Source organism: Mesoplodon mirus (assembly GCF_964341445.2).
Source record: "Mesoplodon mirus genome assembly, chromosome: 9".
In the NCBI taxonomy this organism is placed as follows: Eukaryota; Metazoa; Chordata; class Mammalia; order Artiodactyla; family Ziphiidae; genus Mesoplodon; species Mesoplodon mirus.
In genome coordinates this window covers 50,788,796-50,812,333 of record NC_138985.1, presented here as the reverse complement: position 1 = coordinate 50,812,333, position 23,538 = coordinate 50,788,796, and the positions used below count along the sequence as shown (strand labels likewise).

Below are 23,538 nucleotides of genomic sequence, written 5' to 3'. Positions count from 1 at the left end.
GCAGCTTTCAGTCTTTCTCCTCTGCCACTTGATATCTTAGGCACGTCGCAAACCTTGCCAGTTCAGTTATTAAAAGTCTGTCTAGTTTAACACTTTATTCTCAAATTAAATTCAATCTTCTCTTCTCCTCCCTCCTTTTCTGTACACGGACTTCGTGTGGATTGCTGAGCCTATTCAGTAGACTCTGGATCTGCCCCAAGGGAGGTTTCTAGCACCATTTTTGCCTACATGTAAAGCTTCCTTATCACCAACTTTGGGACTTAGCTGCCAACTTCTAGACAACAAGACAAGTGCCACCGAATGTCCTGTGACATATAAATGATATATCAATACATACATAGTGGTGTCCCTAATGTTCAATTTAGAACACACTCCTGCAAACTTTCATTTCTCTCCATTCTGATACACTTGCATTTTACCTCCACCCCCAAAGACAGCAAATGTGTAACAGTGAAGAAAAGTTGGATTACCATGGCTGTTACATCTGGATGTCTCCACGAGCCTGCCATTTTGATCGTAGCATGCCATTGCTTGGTAACGATATCCTTGACCACATTCCTTGATGTCTCCTTGTACCTTCATTCCCAGCAACACTTCCACTTTCCCCTCTGGCAAAATGCAGTCTGACCAGTTCCCCACAGGCTGTGCATTATACTTGTCACACGGACAATACTGCGTCTCAATCAGGGGGTACAAATGAGAATTTTTACATTTTTCCTTCTTTTTACTTTTTCCTGTGGAGAAAATTAAGTTGGAAAATATCATCATTAATATCAAGCAACCCAAAGTTTTCTCCTTTCCTAAACTTCCTTTATTTTTAACCGTATTCAACAGTAGCCTATAAATGAATGCTATTTTCCCCCTCTGTAGCGCTTTCTATGTAGGCTTTTGTTAGCACTGGGTGCTTTGCATAGTGAAATTTCTCTTATTTTCTCACTTAAAAATAGCCCATTTTGAATAAGGCACTAACTGTTGTGCTGAATTTTACACTCCTCAAAATGATTAAAATCCTCTCAGATGATCATGTGCTTTCACTGACTGGGGAGTTTGAGGTAACTGTACAATTCTCTCCTTTATAATATGTGCAAAAGTATGAAATGGAGAGAGAGAGTCACTGCACTGCCCTGCACAGTTAAGTAACTCTTTTGTTAAGTTCAAATAGATGGCTTAGTTATACAGGATTACGATTCAGAAAGTGAGATTTTTGCATTTACTTTTCTGATTGTGATTTTGCATCTTTCAGTATTTCTGAAAAATAATCACTTTGACATACTTGGTGATTAATGTAGGAAATAATAATATTCAAAATTAAGATATTTAATATCACAATAAAAATATTAGAAATGGTTTGTGTATAAATCTAAATAAATTCCCTTTTAAAATAAAAAATCCTTGAGAATAACAGTAATATGTGCCTGAAAAATATCATTATTTTAATTAGATCATAATTTATATCATGTCATATATGTTATATACTTTTAATTATACTGCATGTAACTAATTACATATGTTTTACATATATTTATCTCTAACTTTTTTTTTTTTTTTTTTTTTTTTTGCTGTACGCGGGCCTCTCACTGCTGTGGCCTCTCCCGTTGCGGAGCACAGGCTCCGGACACACAGGCTCCGCGGCCATGGCTCGCGGGCCCAGCCGCTCCGCGGCATGTGGGATCTTCCGGGATCGGGGCACGAACCCGTGTCCCCTGCATCGGCAGGCGGACTCTCAACCACTGCGCCACCAGGGAAGCCCTATTTATCTCTAACTTTTATAAGCTGCCTTATATAATTTTCAACAGTCTTCATTATGACAGCTGGATCATTTTACAACTTTAAATACTGAATACTCTACTAGCACCAATATTTTTAGGTTTCTTTTGCCACTGACAATATTTTTGAGTGCATCAGAGTTTAGTTCAATATGATGGCTCCTGTTCCCGCTCATTATATTACAGCTTTTTGTCAATGTGACTACCTTTTCAAAAGTGTTTTCAGGTACAGAATTAATGTCATATTTCTCTTCTAGGATATGAAGGATAATCTTAGGCTGACAGTGAGAATGGCTTAAGAAAGTGAAGTGGCAACCTTTCCCCATGTTCCTAAAAGACTTTTCTCCAAGTACTTCACTGTCTGTAGGTAATCCACCAAAGGTACATGTTTAAACCAAAAATTAATCTACCACGTACTGTATAGGGAGACAGAGTTCAGTTTTCAAGGCTACTTTTCCTTTCTACTAAAGTTACATAATGCATCTGTCACTGCCAACTTACATCAAAATACGGCTCTGAATCCATTGCCGTATTATGTGTTAGTATTACAATAATAATGCATATCTGTGCATTTTCCAAATACATTGTCAGAACTATCTTGGCCTGACTTTTTACTGTGTTTTTCTGCCTTGACAAGTGTTGGCTTTGGCATCCCAATTATTCTTACCAACAATGGTGCGCTTTCTGGTCCTAACTGCACCACAGTCTCCACTGCATGAAGAAAACTTGGACCAGCTGGTAAACTGACAGTCATCTTGGCAGGGGATCTGGCAGGCTTGGGTGAGGGCTGGCACGGGGCCTGCATACCGGAGACATTCATGGATACCAGCCTGTCCACCATCTTGCTTTCGACAAGTAATGGCTAAAGGAAAAGCAAAAAGCTGTTTATCATGAATCTGAATGTCTGTAATTACTCTGTAATTTAGGAATTAACCCAACATTCCTTACTCAGTCAAAGGAGTCCTCTTTTAATTCTTTATTTGCAGCAGAAATCTGGTAGGAGTGTTTTTAGTAATCACAGTAGTCATTAAATTGATCTTATAGGATTTTTAAAATAACAGATAACTCTCTCTCTCTCTCTCTCTCTCTCTCTCTCTCTCTCTCACACACACACACACACACACACACACACACACACTTAGCAGTTTTTATTAGATGCTATTAAGGATTTCAAGTCACATGTGGAATATACTTAGAAATGAATTAAGAGACAAATAAATAATACATGGGTTCTGATAATAGTTTATGTTGAACTAAACATATTCATGGTGGTGCTGGGAGACACCACATACCTTTAATAGTTGTTTTCATACCGTTGTCCACTCTGGGATTTCTATACAGAAGGGTCTTAATGGCAGCAAATTGGTTGGAAGGTTTGGGTGGAGAGAGAACACTTATGAAACTTGTGAAGCTCCATTTGCATAGAAAGCATGTTTTTGTTTTTTAAATTACACTCAAAGTTTGTTGTGATGGCTTTGAAGTGGTTAGTGGTTAATGGGAGGAGGTGGTGTCAAAGATCCCCACTTCCCTGTGTGTACAAATTCTTCACACACACAAAGAACAACCATGAATTTAAAATGAAGACAAAAACTTTTAGCAATCTTAATCTATCCCATCATAATTGACATTTCCGACAATTACATATGGACTCTCCAAAAACAGTGAAATAATTTTGGCTTATATATATTATTTTCCCCAAGACATTGTTCTACTGAATTTTTTTAAACCAAGTCATAGTTTTATTATGTATTGAACATAAATGTAGAATTGCTTAAAGGTAACAGGTCTTAATGAAAAAGAGCAAGTGATGTTTAAGTCCTATTTCTCCCTCAGCCATTTCCTGCTGTTGGTTTTAGAAATACTTCATTTTTTTTTTTATTGAGGAAGCAGATGAAACATTTAGACCTCGGTCCTCAAGTTAAGTCTTCATTGAACTAGCTTAAATGGCCCAGTCAGACTGACTTACATGGCACTTTCAGGTTTGTGGTCTAGGCTGACACTGCAGCTGGTCTCTGCCCTGCTCAGAATTCTATCATCATGAAACTAAGATGAAGGAGCCTGGCATTTTGATCCTAAATTACAGTTAGGGCACACAGGGCCCCAGGTTGGACAAGACTCTCTGGATCTGTACACTAAAACTTAACACCCAGTAGTATAGGACTGTGTGATGGGGTGTGTAAAAAGATTTAACAATTTTAGCAAAGGAAGCGTTTCTTTGTGTAGGTGAACACAACTTGTCACAACTGCTGTAGGAAAAGTTACATAATTGTGCAAATGTAGGTAAAAACTCACCTATTTCTTAGCTATAGATATCTCTTCATTTAATATGCACAACATTGGAAGAGCCAATTTGTATGACTAGACAGCGGTCCCTGAATTTTACAGATATGAAAACCTGGTTGAGTGGACTGTGGTAGCCTTGAGGAAGGTTATGTGACAGGAAAAAATATTAAGTGCTCCAAAGAGACTCTCACCACTTCGGAGAGGAGTTGTCTGGTGCACTGTGGTTATCAGACCAGTGTAAGGTAGAGGCTCTCAAATCAAGCTGCAGATGATAATCACCTGGATAGCTTCTAGAAAAATGTCTATGCCCTTGCTAGACTCCAACATTCTGATTTAATTGTTTGAGGACAGAGTCCCAGGCATTAACATCTTTTTAAAGTTCCCTGATGATTCAAACATGCAGCAATAGGTAGTGTATTTCCACTGGCATCAGAAACACCTGGAATGCTATTAAAGTTGAAGATTCTTAGATTCATTCCAGAGGTCCTGAATGAGATCTCTGTGTGTGAGGTCAAGGAAAATGCATTTATTTTCAAGTTGCTCAGATGTTCCTTATGCATATTCAAGCTTAAGGCCTATGAGCCTGAGTATTCGAGTCACTAGGATATGTTTACGTGAAACTTGTTACTAAAACTGAAGGTCCTTTGGTACCCCAATCACCCTGGCACTGTGCCAAGCTTTGGGAAACAAAGGCTGAGTGTGTAGGAATGAACTAAGAGGAGCTTAAACTTGGAGTACAAGGAGTGGACCAAAAAGAGCATCCATGTAGCTTGGAAGAATGTTACCTGTGGATTGGTATAGGAGGAATCCATAAAATGCAGTATATTAATAAGCTGACATGATTTTGCAATTCTCTCTACACTTGCTTAAACAGTTTATACATAGTAAGCTCTGACAGTTTGTGGGCAAAGTTGCCCAAGGATGCTCAAGAGGAAGGATGGACAAAGATATTAGGCTTTTACTGATCAGAATATGTAGGAAACTCAAGAATGATTAATTTGGAAAATAAGAAATTTGACCATCAGAACTCTAAGCTATGAAGAGGGTCACACTGTTTATAACTGAAAGAAAACTACAAAATTAAATTTATGTTCTTTGAAATAAGCCTACTTTTATCTAAGCATTCCAATTTGGTTCTCTGAAATAGAGACTTGACTCTAAATCTTTTAAACTAAGTGAAGTTGCCTTAAGTTCTCCATTAAGGTTTTCTCTCTAAGGTTCTCTGTTATAAATTTTATTTCATAATTGCTCCAACCATCGTCACATTAAGGGACACCAAAAAACCAAAATAAAATAAAGTAAAACCACTATCAATACAATTCCAGAAACTAATTTCTTCTGTGCAAATTTATACCATTTACATAAATCTAAAGCCTATATACCTGCAGAACATAAAATCTCAAAAAGTATCTCAAGTAGGTGAAAAGAAATGATGTGTAAAATTCCCAAATCTATACTCAGAAACCCACTCAGCACGTCACTCCCCTTATCTGAGCATTTAGACAGAGTACCTTGAGTGAGTTACTCATACAGTGTGATCCAAACAAGTAGCAATGGTACCATTTGTACAATATATTGAAGTTTATCACATATCTCAACTTGTTTCTATTCTGACTTGGAGGAAATACAACAATTCAAACACAGGAATGTAATCTGAAATGAACTTCCTGCTATTAGGGTGAAGAAAACATAAATGTTTGGAAAGGAAACCATCTGGCCTCTCAACTTTATAAATCTTAAAAATCATTTTTAAGACACTGAAGCCAGGGTGGTTTTAACTGTAGAAAAGATGTGTCACCCTAAGCATGGTTTCCTTGCACACCAGAAAGCCACACATACCCAGACAACTGTATTTGTATTTACAGGTGCAGGATGCATATCTTGTGTATAATGATTATGCAAGTTTTCTTTGGGCTGAGGTCTTCTTAGGAAGAAGGGCCAAAACCCATGTTACCCTATGGATGAATTACCATGAAAATGACCATGAAAGCTTCTTAGTGAGGTTGGCATATATCAAAATAATGATTTTAAAGTAAAATTCCATCTTTAACTCTATGCTGATTATATCCATCTGTTTTATTTAAATTTTATTTTATTTATATGAAGCACAGAAGTTAAGCGTCATGGACAGGCTGCTTCCAGCAGGCTGAAAACCTAGGAGACATTCATATCACTACTTTGTGGCTTACTTATAAATTAAGTTAGGCAAGCTCAGCCCATCAATACTGAGGGAATGTTGGAAAGATGAGCAAGAAAGCCAGTTTCTTCAACAAATAAATGCTCTGAAAAAGGGAGCTCAAATTGTTAGATTAAAAGTGACTGAAGAAATATTCTAGCCAAATGCAGTGTGGAGACGTTTATGAACCCTGATTTGAACAAACTGATTGTAAACAGGCATTTTTGAGACAACGGGGGAAAATTAAATGTGGTATGAATATTAGACGTGGTATGAATTATTCAATTTTGTTTAGTGTTATAATAGTACTCTTGCTATGTTTAAAAATATTAGGTATTTATGGATGATGTATATCTTACCTGGGAGTTGCTTTACAATACTCCAGCAAAATCTCTTTAAGAGTATGAGGAGTGGCAGATGGCCAAGAGGGACAACATGTTAAAATCTGTTGAAGCTGTGTGAGTGATGACTACACGACTAGTATTCATTACCACAGTCTCTCTACTTTTGTGTATCTTTGAAACTTCCCATGAATTTAAATAAAAATGATTAATAAGCAGAAAAAGTAGAGTCAATTCCAGAATGTTTTCATGTAAGTTGAATTTTGAGCTATGTTTTAAAGAGGAGACTAATAAAGGTTCCTGAAATGAAAGGGAATAGATAACATTGGTTTGAGCTAAAAGGACATGGATATCTGCATTATGCATATATGAGTATGTAAATGGAAGGCTACCGATGCAGCTCTGAAGTAAATCTAATAGAATTCAGAATGGAGTTGCTCATCTTCATTTTCTTGAAGAGGAATGAAACGCCCTTATTATTCAGGATGCACAAAAAGAAGGAGTTCTATTGGTCTGTGGATTGTCCTTCAGCATGCAAGACCATGTTGTCATTTCGTTTGAATAATCAGAGTGAAATAAATGACTAGATCTAAAATGTGCACACAGAAGTTCATTACAGGAAACAGAATAAGATCAATGCCCGAGTGCAGTGAAAACTGTTGGATTATTTGTAACAAAGAGTTCAAGGAGCTCTGAGACCTTATTTATTAAACTGAGCCATATTAACACGGTTTATCCCAAAGCAACAGCATCTGGGTAGCACTGGAGACAGAATATGTTCACCAGACTGAGTAATTAGAGGAGTGATTTTTTTCCTGTGGTGTTACAAAAAAAAATGACAATAGTGAGAATGAATCATGTAGAAATAAAAAAGAAAAAGCTTAATGTGAGTGGGAGCTAGTTACCAAGAGACCTAATTGTGCTTAGAAATAAGACCAGGGGCTTCCCTGGTGGCGCAGTGGTTGAGAGTCCGCCTGCCGATGCAGGGGACGCGGGTTCGTGCCCCTGTCCGGGAGGATCCCACATGCCGCGGAGCGGCTGGGCCCGTGAGCCATGGCCGCTGGGCCTGCGCGTCCAGAGCCTGTGCTCCGCAACGGGAGAGGCCACAACAGTGAGAGGCCCGCATAATGCAAAAAAAAAAAAAAAAAAAGAAATAAGACCAAACCTATAAATAATGCAAGAGGGCTCCAGTTGTTTACTAGGTGGGTTTAATGATCCTGGTCTTTCTTTGTGTGGAAGAGATTTTCACTGACAAGTTTGCCAAATTATACTTCCTAATTACAATTTGTGAATGTGACTCTGGCAGAAGGGAAAGAAATGTACTTTTCTTTCTTATTGATCCTAAATAGTTATCAATGATCCCTAGTCTTATTGATGCTCATAATATATGCAAAAGTCCTTCTCTGGGGACTTACTAGGAAATAATAATCAGCTTCCCGTGGAGTAGCTTAGACCAAGGTCAGCTAGATCCTTGATTGGGATCTGGAAAGGGTTAACTAACTGCATCACAACGAACCAACTAACTGGGCATTGAGGAACCATCACAAAGACAGATATCCCGGTGTCAAGCTTATTTTATCAGCTATTTAAAAAATAGCAAATGCTAATCATCATTTTATGACGGGACTCTCATAGAGAGATAAAACAAAACCAAAATCCCCAAATCAACTAGAATGCTAATAGTCACAGAAAATTAGAGGAAGCCATTTAAAAGTAGAAATAATTCTAGAAGTTTTAAATAATAGCTTATATAAATAAAGAGTACAAAAATATTACATGGTAATTAATAAGTATATTAGCCCAAAGAAGAATTTAAAAATCACGTCTGTGCAAAATTTCTTTAAAGCAAGCTCTTTGACTCTTTTTTACCTAGTTCTTTTTCTACTTCCATTATTTTCATTCCTATTATATAACAATCTCTGAAAATTAACAGATTAATGTGAGTTACTGAGATAAACTGGCCCAGATATTCTGGGCCTAACTTCAATAATGCCTCTAAGGTATAATCTTTTAAAAAGAACAAAGTGGACCAGAATGTAAGCAAAAGAGTGATGCGAAAGGTGTCAATATAGTTTAAGCTACTTAATTTAAGCATAAGATTTAAGCATATTTGCTCACAAAAAATAACGGCATAAATTGTAGTTAAATACTTATATCTCACATTCTACAAATTCACGTGGATTTAATTTTGGTGGAGGGAAAATTAGAACTTTCTTTTTTATTCCTAGATTTCCTTGAATAACCTTTTTAATGAATAAGTGATGTTGGGTGAGGACTCTCAGGACCAGGAGGGTCCCTGCCATGTGAGGCATATAATTAAAGTTTTTTTCTTTTTTCTGTGGTCTGGGTTTGAGAATACATCTGAATCATGTTGGCTTCCACATAAAGAGATTGATGTCAAATCTTAGTGACAGGTTAACATTACAGTGGGCATTCCTTGGCAGGCAAGGATACAGAGGGGGTGGGGGATTACGATAGGTAGGGTTGGCCCTGGGGATTATTAACTCTATCTCCATCTAATTTATAGAAAGTACACTTGGCAGGAAATAGCATTAAGATCAACACAGAGAGTGAGCAAGAGTAAATTTGAAATTATTTTTATAACATCCCAGCATCTAATCGATGATATTTTTTCATCATATTCCTGGTATAAATATGTCACAAAGTAATAAACACTGGAATTAGTTATACACACACACACACATATATACACATTTTAAGTAGTAGTGACATTGTCCTTTAGGGCAGTCATAGAGAAAAAATAAGTAAATTGTCCAAAATTGTCATTAATATGAGCCACCTCTTTTATTTTGAATGCAAATGTAATGATAACTCTAGTTACGGCTAGTATGGCTATGTTTCAGTGACATAGTCACTGACCAATCAATAACTTAGCCCTCTAAATGCCATCTGAATTGTAGAAATGTGAGCAGAGAGAAGAGACAGCAGAGGTTACAGTTCCATTAAAAGTTTATACACAAGTGACTTGGATAGCATGAAGCAAATAGAACCTGTTGATACACTTAAAAATTAAATAGATTGTGGACATAACTTCACGTTATTTGCATTTCTTTTATTGACAATATTATAGGAAAGATGCCTATTTCAAAAGCCCTCTAAAATTTCCCTGTGAAATTCAAGAATGACTTAAGTTTTAAAATTGCAAAATCCTGTTAATTCCATATTTAAAATACCTCTTTCTCCTCTCTCTTTTTCATTCTTATACCACTAGATAAAATTTCCTGGAATACACCAACCTCGATATTCAAAGCCTTGCTAAAATTCTTTACTACTTCTAACTTCCTATTGTGTTCTAATGTAAAGCATTTCCACAGAAAGCACTTTCACATAGTTTTGAGATACACAGAAGGTAGACTTGGTCAAGACTGCATTTACTTGATTGTAGTAGAATCTTCCTATCTTCTTATGCCTGGGTTATTCTAACTCAGTTGTGGGTAAGGCTGATTCTCAATGATTTGCTTTACAGTGAGTGCCAGTGCTGAGATGGTAAGCAGTTACCTGCAGTGACTCATTCAAGAGACTCTGGGAACATAACTGCCTCCCAGCTCCTTTGAAATGCATCACCAGGGATAGTTCCTACACTTGGAACAATCATGCTATTAATAGTACTAAGAGTAAAAATGAAAGTCTGTCTATAATGGTCACTTTTTACCAGGTGGCTAAAAGTAGGTGCAGGTGACTCAAAAGGAGAACAACAAGGATGGCTTGCTAGAAGCTGGTAGGTAAGTTTAGAGTTAAATTTTTTTCTACTAACAGGGAAGGTTCAAGTCATTTTAGAGAAAACGAATCATAAAAGGTGACCTTGTAAGTGTTCTGCTGAGTGAGGCATAGTATATGAGACACACATTATTTCTTTTCTATGCATACTTAGTAAATTAACTCCTTTTTTGCTTCATATGATATCTTTATTTAACTGAAGAAATCTAAATTATCATTTCAAAATGTAGTCCACATCAGAATGAAAGCCAAGATAAATCCTGTTCCTTCTGAGCCTTGAAATGCAGTGTTTTACAATTACAGCCCATCTCAATTCAAAAGCTAAATTTGATCTGTTTCAAGATTTCATAAGATTTCCAGTTATGAGAAGATTCACACAGAGTATTTGTTAACCTTCTTTAAAACAATAATTCCCTGTGCTATACAAGCTGAAAATACTGGAGTTAAAAATCATATGATCATCTTTGACTTAGTTAGGTCTACCTCTGCTGCTATTGTCTGCTACTGAGTCCTAAAGTTATTTTCCTCTATTGTATGTGGAAAATCCATTTATTTTTACCCATTCCGACTACAGTGGTTCCAATCTGAGCCCTTATTACTTCAACCTTGCATTGCTACAGCAGCATCCCGGCTGGCATCCAGACCCATGTGTCTTATCTTTCTAACTTATTCTGTACACGCTGACAGATAAAACACTGCTTTCATCAGGTCCTTGCTCCTACCACTTATTGAACAAGGTCTAAAATACTGATCCTGACATTTATAGTCCTCTACAAAATTACCCCAGGCTCCAGCTCACATCTTCAGAGCTTCAATCTACCCACTTTTCTGTGAACACATGTAATGTTTTTGTTTTTCTTACCTCAAATGCTTAACTTATAGAATTGCTCTCATTTTGTATTCTTTTCTCTTTTCTACTTATTCTAACATTACGGTAAATGTCAAGTCCCAGCTCATCCTTTAGATCTTTCTTAAGCTCTTTAGCTTCAAATGACTGCTTTTGCAACAGATTGGTTTCAGTCTTTAACTCATACTTGTTGGATGATGTTACCAGTGATCTCATTTCCCTAAACAATGAACTTCCCCGGGTTGAACATCTTCATCCCTTCCTGACACTCATGGCTCTTTCTACACAGTCTTCTGAATGCAGTCACTGTTATGTGAGTGCCTGAAATTAGAAAGTCTGAAGTATTAGAGAGGAAGGGGGTAGCTTCTCCACAGTATTTGCTGACTGATATTAATCCTTACTACACAATGATTTTAATTATTAACAAATCGCACAAGTCGGCATTTTTAAAGTCACTGACTGGATAAGGGCAAAGATGGAAATAGCAATAGTCTGACAGGTCAATTATGCAGAGTTCTGAAAACAGCCATGACCATCAAAAAGAAGAATTTTTTGCCTTTTTGCCATTAGTCAAGATATTTCTACTCTCTTAATTCTCTCCTTTTCATGTTCCCATAGAAATATAGGTTCTAAGAAAAAAATCTTTATCAAGGCAACAAAGAAAAAGATTATCTTCATATAGAAGTTAATTAAAGGAGTTCTTCTGAGTATACTTATGCATATATGACTTGTTATAATGCAACTTTCTCTTCCCAGATATCCCATAAGATTGCTGATAGAAAAAGTAGTCTGACAAATATGGCAAGATGAGGAGGCATTACTTGGGTACAGGCAGAGGAAGAGGCACCAGGAATAGGAAACCAAGAATGGGAACCATCAAAAAGGCAGGACAAAGTGGCACTGAGGAAGCCGAAGGTCCCTGTCACAGTGGAGGTGGGTAGATATTACAAAGTAGTCACCTAGGATGAGGAATAAGCAGAGGTTCTCAGATTTGGAAATGAAAAGATCACTGGTAATCACAGAAAGAAATGTTTTTATACAAATTGTGTCAGAAAACAAAAGACCCATGTTAATATTGTTGCTTTTATGCCTACAGTGATCTATGCACACACTCACTAAGGCCACGATCTAACAGGAAGGGGAAAGGAATTAACAGTTAATGAAGATTTAATATGTGCAAAGAGCTGAAAGGATCATTATGTTCTCAGCCTCAGAGGGAGGAAATAAATAAACCAAGGTTGTGCAGTTAAGTAACAGAGTTTGAAACTAAAGCTGTTTTCACACTTGCGCAGCTTCCACCACATTTTAGATTTCCTCCAGTGGTATTCTACAAAAATATGGTTTTCATCTTTTTACCTAACTTCATGTCACGCTTTGCTCCCTGGATATCATCTGTGCAGAGACTGTAGAATATGAAAATTGGAATAATCCTGAAAGATCATTTGGTCCAGCCCTCTTTTCTTTTTTTCCCCATCTAAATAAACTGATACTCAAAAAGGTAAAGGGATGAATAAAACTCACATTGTATTAGTGAAAGAACTGGGACTAAAACTTACATTTTTTGATTCCCAAACTTACGCCTGTTTTCATCATAAACTCTATGTAGGGTCCAAATTGTATGCAAATGTATGCTTGATTCAAGGAGGAATTAGCAAGGCATGACAAGAAAGTCTTATATCCCTCAATTTCTCCATGAATGGTTTCAAATGGGGAGAATGACTTTCAATTCTAAATACCTAAGTCTCTGTAACTGTAAAGGGAAACAGTTATTTTTTAGCAGATGCTGATGGTGGAGGATACATAATGAAAAATAAGCATATAAAATAAAATCCTAAAAATCACTAGATAGTTAATATTAATTGTAAACTAAGTGTTATGTTTCAAATGAAGATTCCTAAATGAGTATCATAATGGAAGATTTTTACAAAAAAGAAGCTATTTTTTGCAAATTTTAAAAAATCAATCTTTTCACTGTAAAGAAAAGGGGTCCCGGATCAAATCAGCAAAAACCGGAATCTAATTCTGTGTGTTCAGAGTTCTACAACATCATCCAATACATAACTACAAATAACGGTGTAAAGCATGCTTTTATGAATTAAAAAAGGTGGCTGTGTATTCAATTACATATTCAGCTACGTTTTAGATACGTAGCAAGAATTACATTCTAAAACTCAACATGAGTAAAAAGAATCATGTACTCTTTACAGATTGAATTTGCTACATGTATAAATAACATGTTCCAAAGCTTGGAATGTAAGTATTATCCATAACATCTAGTAAATAATCATGGCAAGTTGGGAACATTTCCATCACTCATTTCTGCAAGAAACCATGCTATCTAGTAGCGTCGACAGATTGCAATCCACATATGGCAGGTTTAGAGTACATAAATCTGCCATTTAAAAATCAGTACTAAATACGAACAGAATTGGGGGTCGCCATGACAATGACAAGGATGTCGTTACTGAGAATTTCTGGGAAAGTTAACCAATTATATTACATTTTATGCATGCACGTATATAATGCATATGGGCAATGATGTAAGGATCTTATTGATTGTTAAGGTGACAAGCAAAGTGTTATGGAATCCCACGAGCCAAAAGCTAATTACAAGAACAACAAAAACAAGCTGCAGTGTACAATCTATGTCATAATGCTTTCAAGGGCTTGGTCTGAGCATCTTCTAGATATGAATGAGGGGAAAGTGTAACCAGAGGAGTTGTGAACTAATGTCAAAGAACTAAGGACACAATTTAAAAAGTCAGGTTTCCGTGTTCTGGTGTAAGGTAGAATGGGTGTTAGCAGATTCTTAACTGCTTTGCTCTGTTTGCCTAGCATAGCATCAAAATGACAAACCCTGCAAGCTAGTGGTTAACTTAGTGCTGTTGGAGAAACGCAAAGCAAATCAACTGTGGAACGGGGCCTCCCACCTCTTGCCTGCCGTCCGGGCCCACAGCCCTCCTGCGCTCCAGGGCTGTCCTGTTGCACGCTCCAAGGGACTAACTGGCACCTGCGCCACTTGTGAGTCTTCCACCTACACGGAAAGAACAGAAGCCTCATAGAGAAGAAGCAAACATACTAGTAAATCACAGAGACACAATGCCAAGGAAGCATGACTTTGACCACTGCAAACAGGAATTTATTTGACAATGCTGATGAACTTAGTTGCAGGGTAGGAATAAGGATGTAGACATAGAGAATGGACTTGAGGACATGGCGTGGGAGGGGGAAGCTGGGGCGAAGTGAGAGGAGCATCGACATATATATACTACCAAATATAAAATAGTTAGCTACTGGGAAGCAGCAGCATAGCAATGGGAGATCAGCTCGGTGCTTTGTGACCACCTAGAGGGGTGGGATAGGGAGGATGGAAGGGAGGCTCAAGAGGGAGGGGATATGGGGACATATGTATGCATATGGCTGAATCACTTTGGTGTACAACAGAAACTAACACAGTATTGTGAAGCAATTATACTCCAATAAAGATCTATTAAAAGAAGTCCTATCTAAATTTAATTTAGATCTTCATCAAGGAATTATAAAAATCAGCACTAAATATAAAAGTACTTCCTATTGCAGTGGAGACAAGAGACTATCAATGTCAAGTTCTAAAGGAATGGACTCTACTGATAGCATTTAGCCTTTTTATTTATTTTTATTTCTTTTTTTTTTAAGGCTGCACTGTGAGGCATGTGGGATCTTAGCTCCCCAACCAGGGATTGAACCCGTGCCCCCTGCGGTGGAAGTGCAGAGTCTTAACCACTGGACCACCAAGGAAGTCCCACATTTAGCCTTTTTAATGATTAGGACTGCCAGCAGATGTATCCAGATAGTACCAGAAGTGATGTGTTCCACTTTAGAAAGGTATATTTATTTTACATTCAAGTTATAAAATTGCATTCAACTCATGAGCCTTTTGTATATATAGTGCTCTTTTGATTAGCATTGTAGGGGTAACTCAGAAGCTGCAATTTATAATACACTTCACAAAACAAATCCCCCAAATAAATAAGTTTGTGCTAACAGTTAATGTTCATCATGAAAGCATACAATTATACTGTTTGTCATCTCAGAATTAAACACAGATAAATTAAGATGACAAATTTTCCATCAATTTCATCTTAAGTTATTATTTTGGGATCACACATTCCATCAATTGATGCCATAATATTTCATTTGTTGTCAGGACTGCAATTATTCACCACATCAAGTTTCAATTAGGTACTTTTTTTAATAGCTATGAAAAAAATTTTTTTCTAATAATCAAGATGATGACATACAGCTTCAAGAACCTTAATTTTCCTTGAGGTGGCCACAAATGAACAAAACAGACATCTTACTAACATCACTGAGACAAAGATGTCATTTCGTGACCCAGAATGCCAGCATTTATGAGAAACAGGTGCTCTTTGGAGCTGGGGAGGAATGCTTAGGCTATTCCTGTAAGTGAAAAAGAACTGCTTCCAAAAGCATATGTTTCACAATTATTAATCACTTTTCTGCATTTTCTATAGATTATATCACATAAGAAACTCTTCATGCTCCTAAAGCTTATAATACAGCTTGGAAGTTTACACAAGTATTTGTGTCCCTGGAGATGATTTCAGTAGCAAAGCAGCTCTTTAAAACAGGCAAGAAAAAAAAAAAAAACAGGCAAGAGATGGGACCTGCAGTCATAAACATTCTCAACCCCACTGAGTCTGCGGGCAGTGTTGGCTTCCTTTTCTCATTGTCGGAAAGACCATGAACCTGAAGTATTTTGCTTAGTGCATCGCTCAGAAGGCTTTTCCTTCACTCCATTACCTGTAGCTTTGGCACACCTGAGGGGCCTCGCAGGCCTTCTCTTCATAGAGAGGATCCGTGCAGTCCTTGCCTCCATTGGCTGGCAGCTGAATGATGACCCGGTGCCGAGTCTGCTTCCTGATTCCGGAGTCCCCTGGAATGAGGCAGCTTTTTAACCTCTGTTCTCTGCACTGATGAAAGAATCTCCAAATACCAGCCTGTGTGAAGAAATTACATTGCTTCCAGCTCCATGTGCTTTGACATCCCTGACTGAGAGGCCTCGTCTAGTCATTTCCTAAATTCTCCCAAAGACTGCTTATTGAAAGCCAATCAATGTATATTTAAAAATGTGAAGAATGGAGAAAATAGTTCCACAGTCAGCTAGTCTTCCTAATGCTCACTTACAACGTGATTGCTCTTTTGTATGCTTCTTCCCCCTTGAGAAATATGACAGATCTAATTAATCTGTTTTTCTCTGCCTTAAGTTTATTTTCATGCCGTTTCACATAGCCCTGTTTACCACATGGGACTCGTACACATTTAATGAATCTTTCTTAGGAGAACATATTCAATGTTTTAATGTGAAATTCTATTTCTTTGTTATTCACTTAATTTGAAATGTATAACTCGTAAATTATTCTAGTCATTTATTATTCACGTTAAACACTTTAAGATCTTTAATTCAGGTCACATCCTAAACATCCAAGCTGTAAGTAGTGAAATGAAAGTCATTTCCTAGAGGCAGAATTTTTAGAGAAGCATTCAAAATAGCAATAATTACTATAAGTAAGTTACTCCAAATTATGTTACAAAAACAATGGAAATAATTAAGATTTACCTTCGATGAAGATATCAAATTGACAGTATTGTTGATATAAAGATGCTCAGAATTTTTTAGTATGAGAAACAGATGATATATAAGACTTGACAACTTTAATAAAATACATTCTAACTTACAATATATACACTTTAAAGATGAATAGCCATATGTCATGAATTTGCTTACAAAAGAATTCCCTAAAGAATTACTTTAATAGAGTTCCCCTGATGCATTTACATGTTTTCTCAAGATCATTAAGTATTTGATACGTAGACTACAGAAACAGAGAAATTTAGAAGGGTTAGCAGCCCCTAACAGTGAAAGTTTAATCAGAACTGAAATGAAATATCCTTGAAGTCATTGTGTTCGTAGAAAAATATGATTTGACAAATAGAAGTTTCCAGTAATGGAACATCCTTTGACATGAAGTCAGGGTATCCCTCAACACAGTCTGGCCACTGACTCCTAGCAGTGTGACTTGAAGATTCCTATATTAAATGGGAGAATGGATCACATTAGTGATTCCTAAATGTCTGACTACATAGGAGAATTTCTTTGAAAAAATAAAAACAAAAAACCAAAAGCAGATTTCTCGGCATGTACCCAGAACTACTAAATAAGAATCTCTTGGGAGCTAGATGTGGGAATCTGTGGATGTGGGAATCTGATTTTTACAAAGCTTGCCAGGAAACGGTGATAAACAGCTAGGTTTGAGATCTACTGGAATGACTGACCATGGATGTCCCAATTTAAGATTCTAGAATTTGCATGTAACTTTTTAGGATTATTCCTATAGTGCGGGAAACCTGTACTATTAATGAATGCATTAACTATTTTAGTGAATAGTTGGAATACTACAGGTAATGAAGCATGGAACTAGTGGGTGGAGGTAGTGGGTAGCAGAGAGTTAAAGTATTTGGAAATACTGTCGTAGACTTTTAAAAATTGTAGCAGTAATAGTTTGAATGCCAGCTGCAGCTTTTACATATTAAGTATAATTTATCTAAGAAAGATTGAAGAAGTGCCAATAGGACTTTTAATAAAATTGGTAATGCTATCTCCATCCATTATATTGTTCAATGACCCCTATTTTAAGGCCCACGTGATAAATTCCTCTAATAATTTAGAGCTAGGAAAAATCTTGTTTCCCTTGACAATCTGTTAAGAACTCACTGTGCTTCTGTTTTTTGCTTTGTTCACCAGAATCTCAGAGCTAATTTTCTTTTCAATTGCAGGAGATTACCTTAATTTTGATTTTATATTATAATTTTTCTCTTCTTCTCCCCTCCCTCTACCCTATTTACTACCTGACTCCATGCTTTTTTACACTATTATCTATTATTTTCCTTTTGTTTTATATTTATGCTCTGTCTTTAATCTTTTAAAAAGACTATACAAACTAAATGAGCATTCTTATCATTTGTTTAGCATTGGGGGAAGGAGGGAGGTGTGTGTTTGTTTTTTAACAGGGAAAAGAGGGAAAGACCAAAGAGGAGCAGGTCTTTGTTTCCCAGGTGGTTGAAATTCTTAAGAGTCAATAACTCTCCAACCCTTTTTAACCTGCAGATAAAAAATAGACATAGAATTGAGGCCAAGGGATCCACAGACTAGAGCGGACAATCAGAGCAGCATCAGTGGCACCATATAGACTGAAGCTCCTGGTCATTAACTACCTAAATATCACCTGGTATATACCCAGGGATGTTCAGATTTGGGAATCAGCAAGCAAATGTTAGTGTTTCAATTCTACTTTGTTTATTGACTTGAAGGCAAAAAAGTCACCTAATATAAAACTCTGAAACATTCTAGTGCCTTCTCATCACAATCTCCACAACTTTGTACTTGATATATAACACCATGATAACTCTTTTCACTTCCATAATTGATTCCACAACGGGAATCCATTTATTCTTATAAAAAAGTTCAAATACCTTAATCTTGCACAGCCCACAGGATAGAGACTGTGACCTGATTAAAGTGGAACATTCCAAAGCCATAACACCTAGAGAGGAAGTTTAATGGGGTTACACAGGAAGTGTCATGACATCCATGTTTCTACCCACTTGGGAGGTTCGTTTCTTCTCAGATCGCAGTTAGCAAATTACGCGTACGCTCAAAGAAACAGCGCTTTAGAGCTCTGCCAGTTACAGAGCCCTCAAATCAGAGTGCAGACAAAGGGAAAGCTACAGCACATGTTAAAAAATAAATTAATAAAAGTGGAAGGCTCCTAACTAATAACTTGAGTTGGCAAGTGTGGAATTTTACAATCTTCAGAGTTCCCCACATATATTTATACCTAATTTATTTTATGAGGTGGGGATACATACATAATTTCCATTTATCTTTGTGTTTTAGCACCTAGAGCAGTAGTCACACAGAGTAAAGTCTTAACAAATGTTTGCTGAATGAGCAAACACATTTATTTCACTTCTCAACTGGATTATAAATTAGCATTTTCTTTTCCTTTATATCCATTTCCTTAGAGTATTATGCACATGGGTACTAAGTCTGTTCTTTAGTATTAATAAAAAAATAAGGTATCACTTTGTTCATTGGAAATAATAAGCATGGGAAAAATAAAGGAATAATCCTATAGTGTTTATACTTGAAAATAGCTACCTAGGATAGGTAGAGAAAAAAGGGATTATATATTCAGAAAACATTTATGTGGTGATGGGCCATAGAGACTCAGAGGATATGTAATCTCTCACTCAGCTACAGCACTTTTCAGATTATCTTAAGACATTCAAGATAAATTTCACTGGAGAAGTTCCTTGATGGAAGGATTTAAAGGGCAGGCAAAACTAAGATGGGTTAAGCTGGAAGCGAGGCGGATGGCAGGCTGCGGCAGCACAGTGAGAGGAAATTGAAAGGGAAACGTTTCATGCAAGAAGTAAAATGTAAAGGCAGTTTTCGGACCTTTGAGGGGTAATTCTAGCATAGGACTGTTTGAGGGCATCAAGGTAGAAAAGATGCCTCTGCAATATCCCTGCTAGCCCTCAAGTCAATAAACGTAGCAAGAAAAAAAGGAGCAAATTTGAGCAGCCAAGTGCATTATTTGATCAAAAGTATTGATTTTTTAAAGATTAGAGTTACAAATAATTTATATGCATAAATATTTTCCATCTTTAATAAAGCCCTTTGTAAAAATTTATGAAAATTTGGAAACATTAACAAGTACACTGGTTTGAGGATTAAATTACTTTCTGTTCAATACTGATGTTTACCAGCATTGATTTTTCAAGACATATCATGAGAGAGGGCTGAATAATATTTCAAATTACTCTGATTGTTCTTCCTGGAATCCTCTGTTCCATTTTCTGCAATACTATACTGTAATTTTACCTATTTAAAGTGACTTAAAAAGGAGGGTAGCTTTACATTTTCATAAGTTCAAAGTCTTACAAAATGTAGATTTTACCTACAGAATTAAGTTTAAAAGAACCACCTCATACCTGAATTAATTTTCGTTTGCTATCATCTATCCTTGAACATTCAAATTTTTAAGCATTTTTTAATTGCACGCAGAAGTCAGTGTAATTTCAACAAAGCTTGCCTTATTTCCATTTCATACCAAATAATGAAAAGCTAACTGCATGTCATTGCTTTATTTTCCCTACGACAAAACGCCAGTCTTCTATAACACCACTGTATCCTTATTCTCAGTTACAGGTGAAACAGAAAAGTTTTCTCCCAGCACACAAAGCATCTTGGCACTGTGTCCAACAGCAAGCCCCTCTGCCAACCCCCTAGTCTTTCTTTTTTTCCTCAATACACAACTATAGTTATTCTTTTTTTAAGTCTGAGTGCCTAGGTTTAAGATTTCTGAAAGCCTTTTATTCTAGGAGACTCAACACAGAGCTGCCAAATAGAACAGTTAGGGCTGATCTGCTGGTGGTGAGATGTGACCTGAGCTTGGCCAAACACAGCTCCACATCTCAGAACCTCTTGCTCACAGGACAGCAGATTCCTGAGCTGGCATTCTTGCACTCCTTGGCCACTACCACGCAGGAGTTTCAGAGAAGACTAGTATCCTAGTGGCAGCACGCATTTTAATTTACAGCAGTTACCTACCTTTCACCAAGAGACTATCCCAACTGAACCCATTACATCTAACATGCCTGTCGCACCACAAGAAACTAGCACCCTCAATCCCCCCTGCATGTCTTCCATCATACCTGGACCACAGCATACAAGCTGTGCATAATCTTATTTAGTTTCTCTTTCTTTTCTATCCTCTAATCTTTCCACCACTGTACCTAAAGGAACACACTGTCTCTCATCTCCAATCTCTTCTTAGAAAGTTTCCTTCACATTCTTTGCTAGTGGAGGCTGGCTCTACCTAGCCATTTCCCAGTCTTTTCTCCTCTCTTTACCTTTGAAAACATCTAACTCCTCTGAAGCTCCTGTCATCAATTTTACCATCAGCTATCTACTTTGTAGCACTCATCCACCAACATTTCATTATTTAATGACCATAGAACATCCCTCACTGTAATCCTTTCTCTTCCTACCCCTGCAACCCCTTTGGTGGTTTGGGCATCCACATGGTTATTCCATCCAAGGCACCGGACTGAATTACTGTACCTCTTCACCTCCGATGACCGTTTCCTGCATCTTGCATCAATCACTAGCTCTTCTGTTCATGCCCCTGATGATATCATCATCAATACCTGCACATTCTCATCTTCAAACACATTAATTGCTGGTCACTCCTCCTAACCTTCTAGTTCACCTACTTTACTAAAAGTGAAAGTTCATCTTACTAAAAAGTCTTCAAACTCAATCAAGATTGCCAATCCACTTTCCCAATCACTTTTTCACTATATCATCCCTTTTATGACCTCACTTCCATCCCAACCCACCTTAGGTTCCATACTTTGTTATTACATAAGCACTCCACTGAAAACACCCTTGACTCTCTGTTTTTCTCTCCCTTGCTTGTACTCTTCTGGAAAAGCCCTGACCTTCATCAATGCTAATTATTTTCCTACAGCTTTCCTTCACTCAGGCAGCGGAACAGGGCTGAAGAAACACTGGCAACTGTGTTGAGCAATTACTTTTTTGACTAAATGGGTACTCCATGTTGCCTATTACAAATTCTATTACATATTACTAACTTGCCCACTTTTGTACTCTCCAAAATGATCACATCTTCTTCTCTCTCACCCACCCTGCATTGTTCACTTGATCCTTCACATTCATCGAAACATTAGAACAATCATTAAATGCCTTTTCTGTCTCATACAACCAGAACGTTAGCTTCCTAAACGCAGGGAAATTGTTTTCCTTGTTTACTGCTATATCCTTTATATTTAAAATTGTGCCTGGTAAATCGCAGTTACTTGAAAAATCTGTGTAGAATGAAAAAAGTGAATGATTGCTTAAAAAAGTATGTATGATGTTTAATGACGTAGTGAAGCATCTAAAAACAATCATCAGTAAATGTACCAGTAAATCCTCCATAATAATAATCAGAAATGTGTATTAGTAAGTTTTCCTTCATCATGACCTAAATACTTTCCACATATTGCAACATAATTGAACTTCTAAGAAAGAATGCTTTCAATACACCAAGTTAAAACATTTACCAGGTTCTGACCATATGCACTATGTAGTGCCTTTCCTACAGGAACTTATAATCACTGTAGACAACAAATAATTTAGCTGTAGCTGAACTACAGTTCACAAAGCATAGAGGACTTTACCATATGTTATTTCATTTTTGCCACAGAACAACTCAAAGATGTTATAACCAAGGCTTGTAGAGATTAAGTATCTGGAGAGATTAAGGTCACTTGGCTGCTTTGTGGCCAAGATAGGTGTCCAAACCAGATCTGCTGATTCAAAGTCCACTCACTCCATTATACCATGAAACTCACTACTCATTTTTATGTTCGAAAACTAAAACCTGCGTCTTACTATATATGAGTAAATCTAATCTGGTCTTCTACAACTTGCCTCTGTTCTCCTTTCCAACTTCACATCTTGACTTTCCTCGACACACTCCAAGCTCCAGTGGGTTGGATCCCACTTTATTTCAAACAACACGTCTTTTTCCTGGTCACTAAGACTTCCTGATGCTTTTGATCACTTGGGATTCTTTAATGCATTCTCTCTTTCAAAAAGGCCTCTTCTACCTTTTTTTTAACAAGATTTTCCCTAATATTTGTTCCCTAATATTTTCCCTGTCTCTTCCCTAGAGCTCTTCCTGTTTTACCACTAAATCTTGTTATTGAATCATGTAAGTCTTACATTATCTGATCTATGTAGAAGAGTTCTACATTTTAAATGAGATCAAAAGCATTTTTGAAGTTCTTCTCTGCGGGGCCATCAATGTGCTAGTTAAGTACAGTAGTCAATAAATTAGAAATGCAATAAGTATTTATGCATATATTACAGATGAGTATTAATTTAATAAACACATGTACAGTATTCACAATCTATTTGTTCCCTCATCTATCTGCTAAAAATTTTTTTAAGTGCCTTATATAAGTTATCACAGTTTGTCACATAAAATTTTCTTTATTTTATAAATGGTCAGAGAAGAGTAAATCAGTCTCTTAGAACTGTAAAAATCATCAGCAGAGATCAAATTAAAAATCATGTTATTTGATGAAATTTCACCCCTATTCAGTTACTCATTATCTTCCTTCCCCTTATTAATTTTTCTTCTAGCATTCATCATTGTCTGATTTTTGCCCTGGCTTATAGTACCACTGAATCTAGAACTCTTCAAACCTGATATTTTTCATGCCATGCACAGCAACCCAATGGAATGACTT

General features: G+C 36.9%; 1 protein-coding gene across 1 annotated transcript in view; it reads right to left on the bottom strand.

The window, feature by feature from the left end:
• THSD7A (thrombospondin type 1 domain containing 7A) overlaps positions 1-23,538 on the bottom strand; it is a 448,162-nt gene that overhangs the window by 54,579 nt on the left and 370,045 nt on the right. The window contains exons 10-13 of the mRNA XM_082632651.1: positions 15,955-16,087; positions 14,082-14,185; positions 2,434-2,628; positions 471-734 (exon numbers count right to left, since the gene is read on the bottom strand). Coding sequence (XP_082488777.1) covers positions 471-734; positions 2,434-2,628; positions 14,082-14,185; positions 15,955-16,087 — 696 coding nt within the window. The remainder of the gene's footprint in view (positions 1-470; positions 735-2,433; positions 2,629-14,081; positions 14,186-15,954; positions 16,088-23,538) is intronic.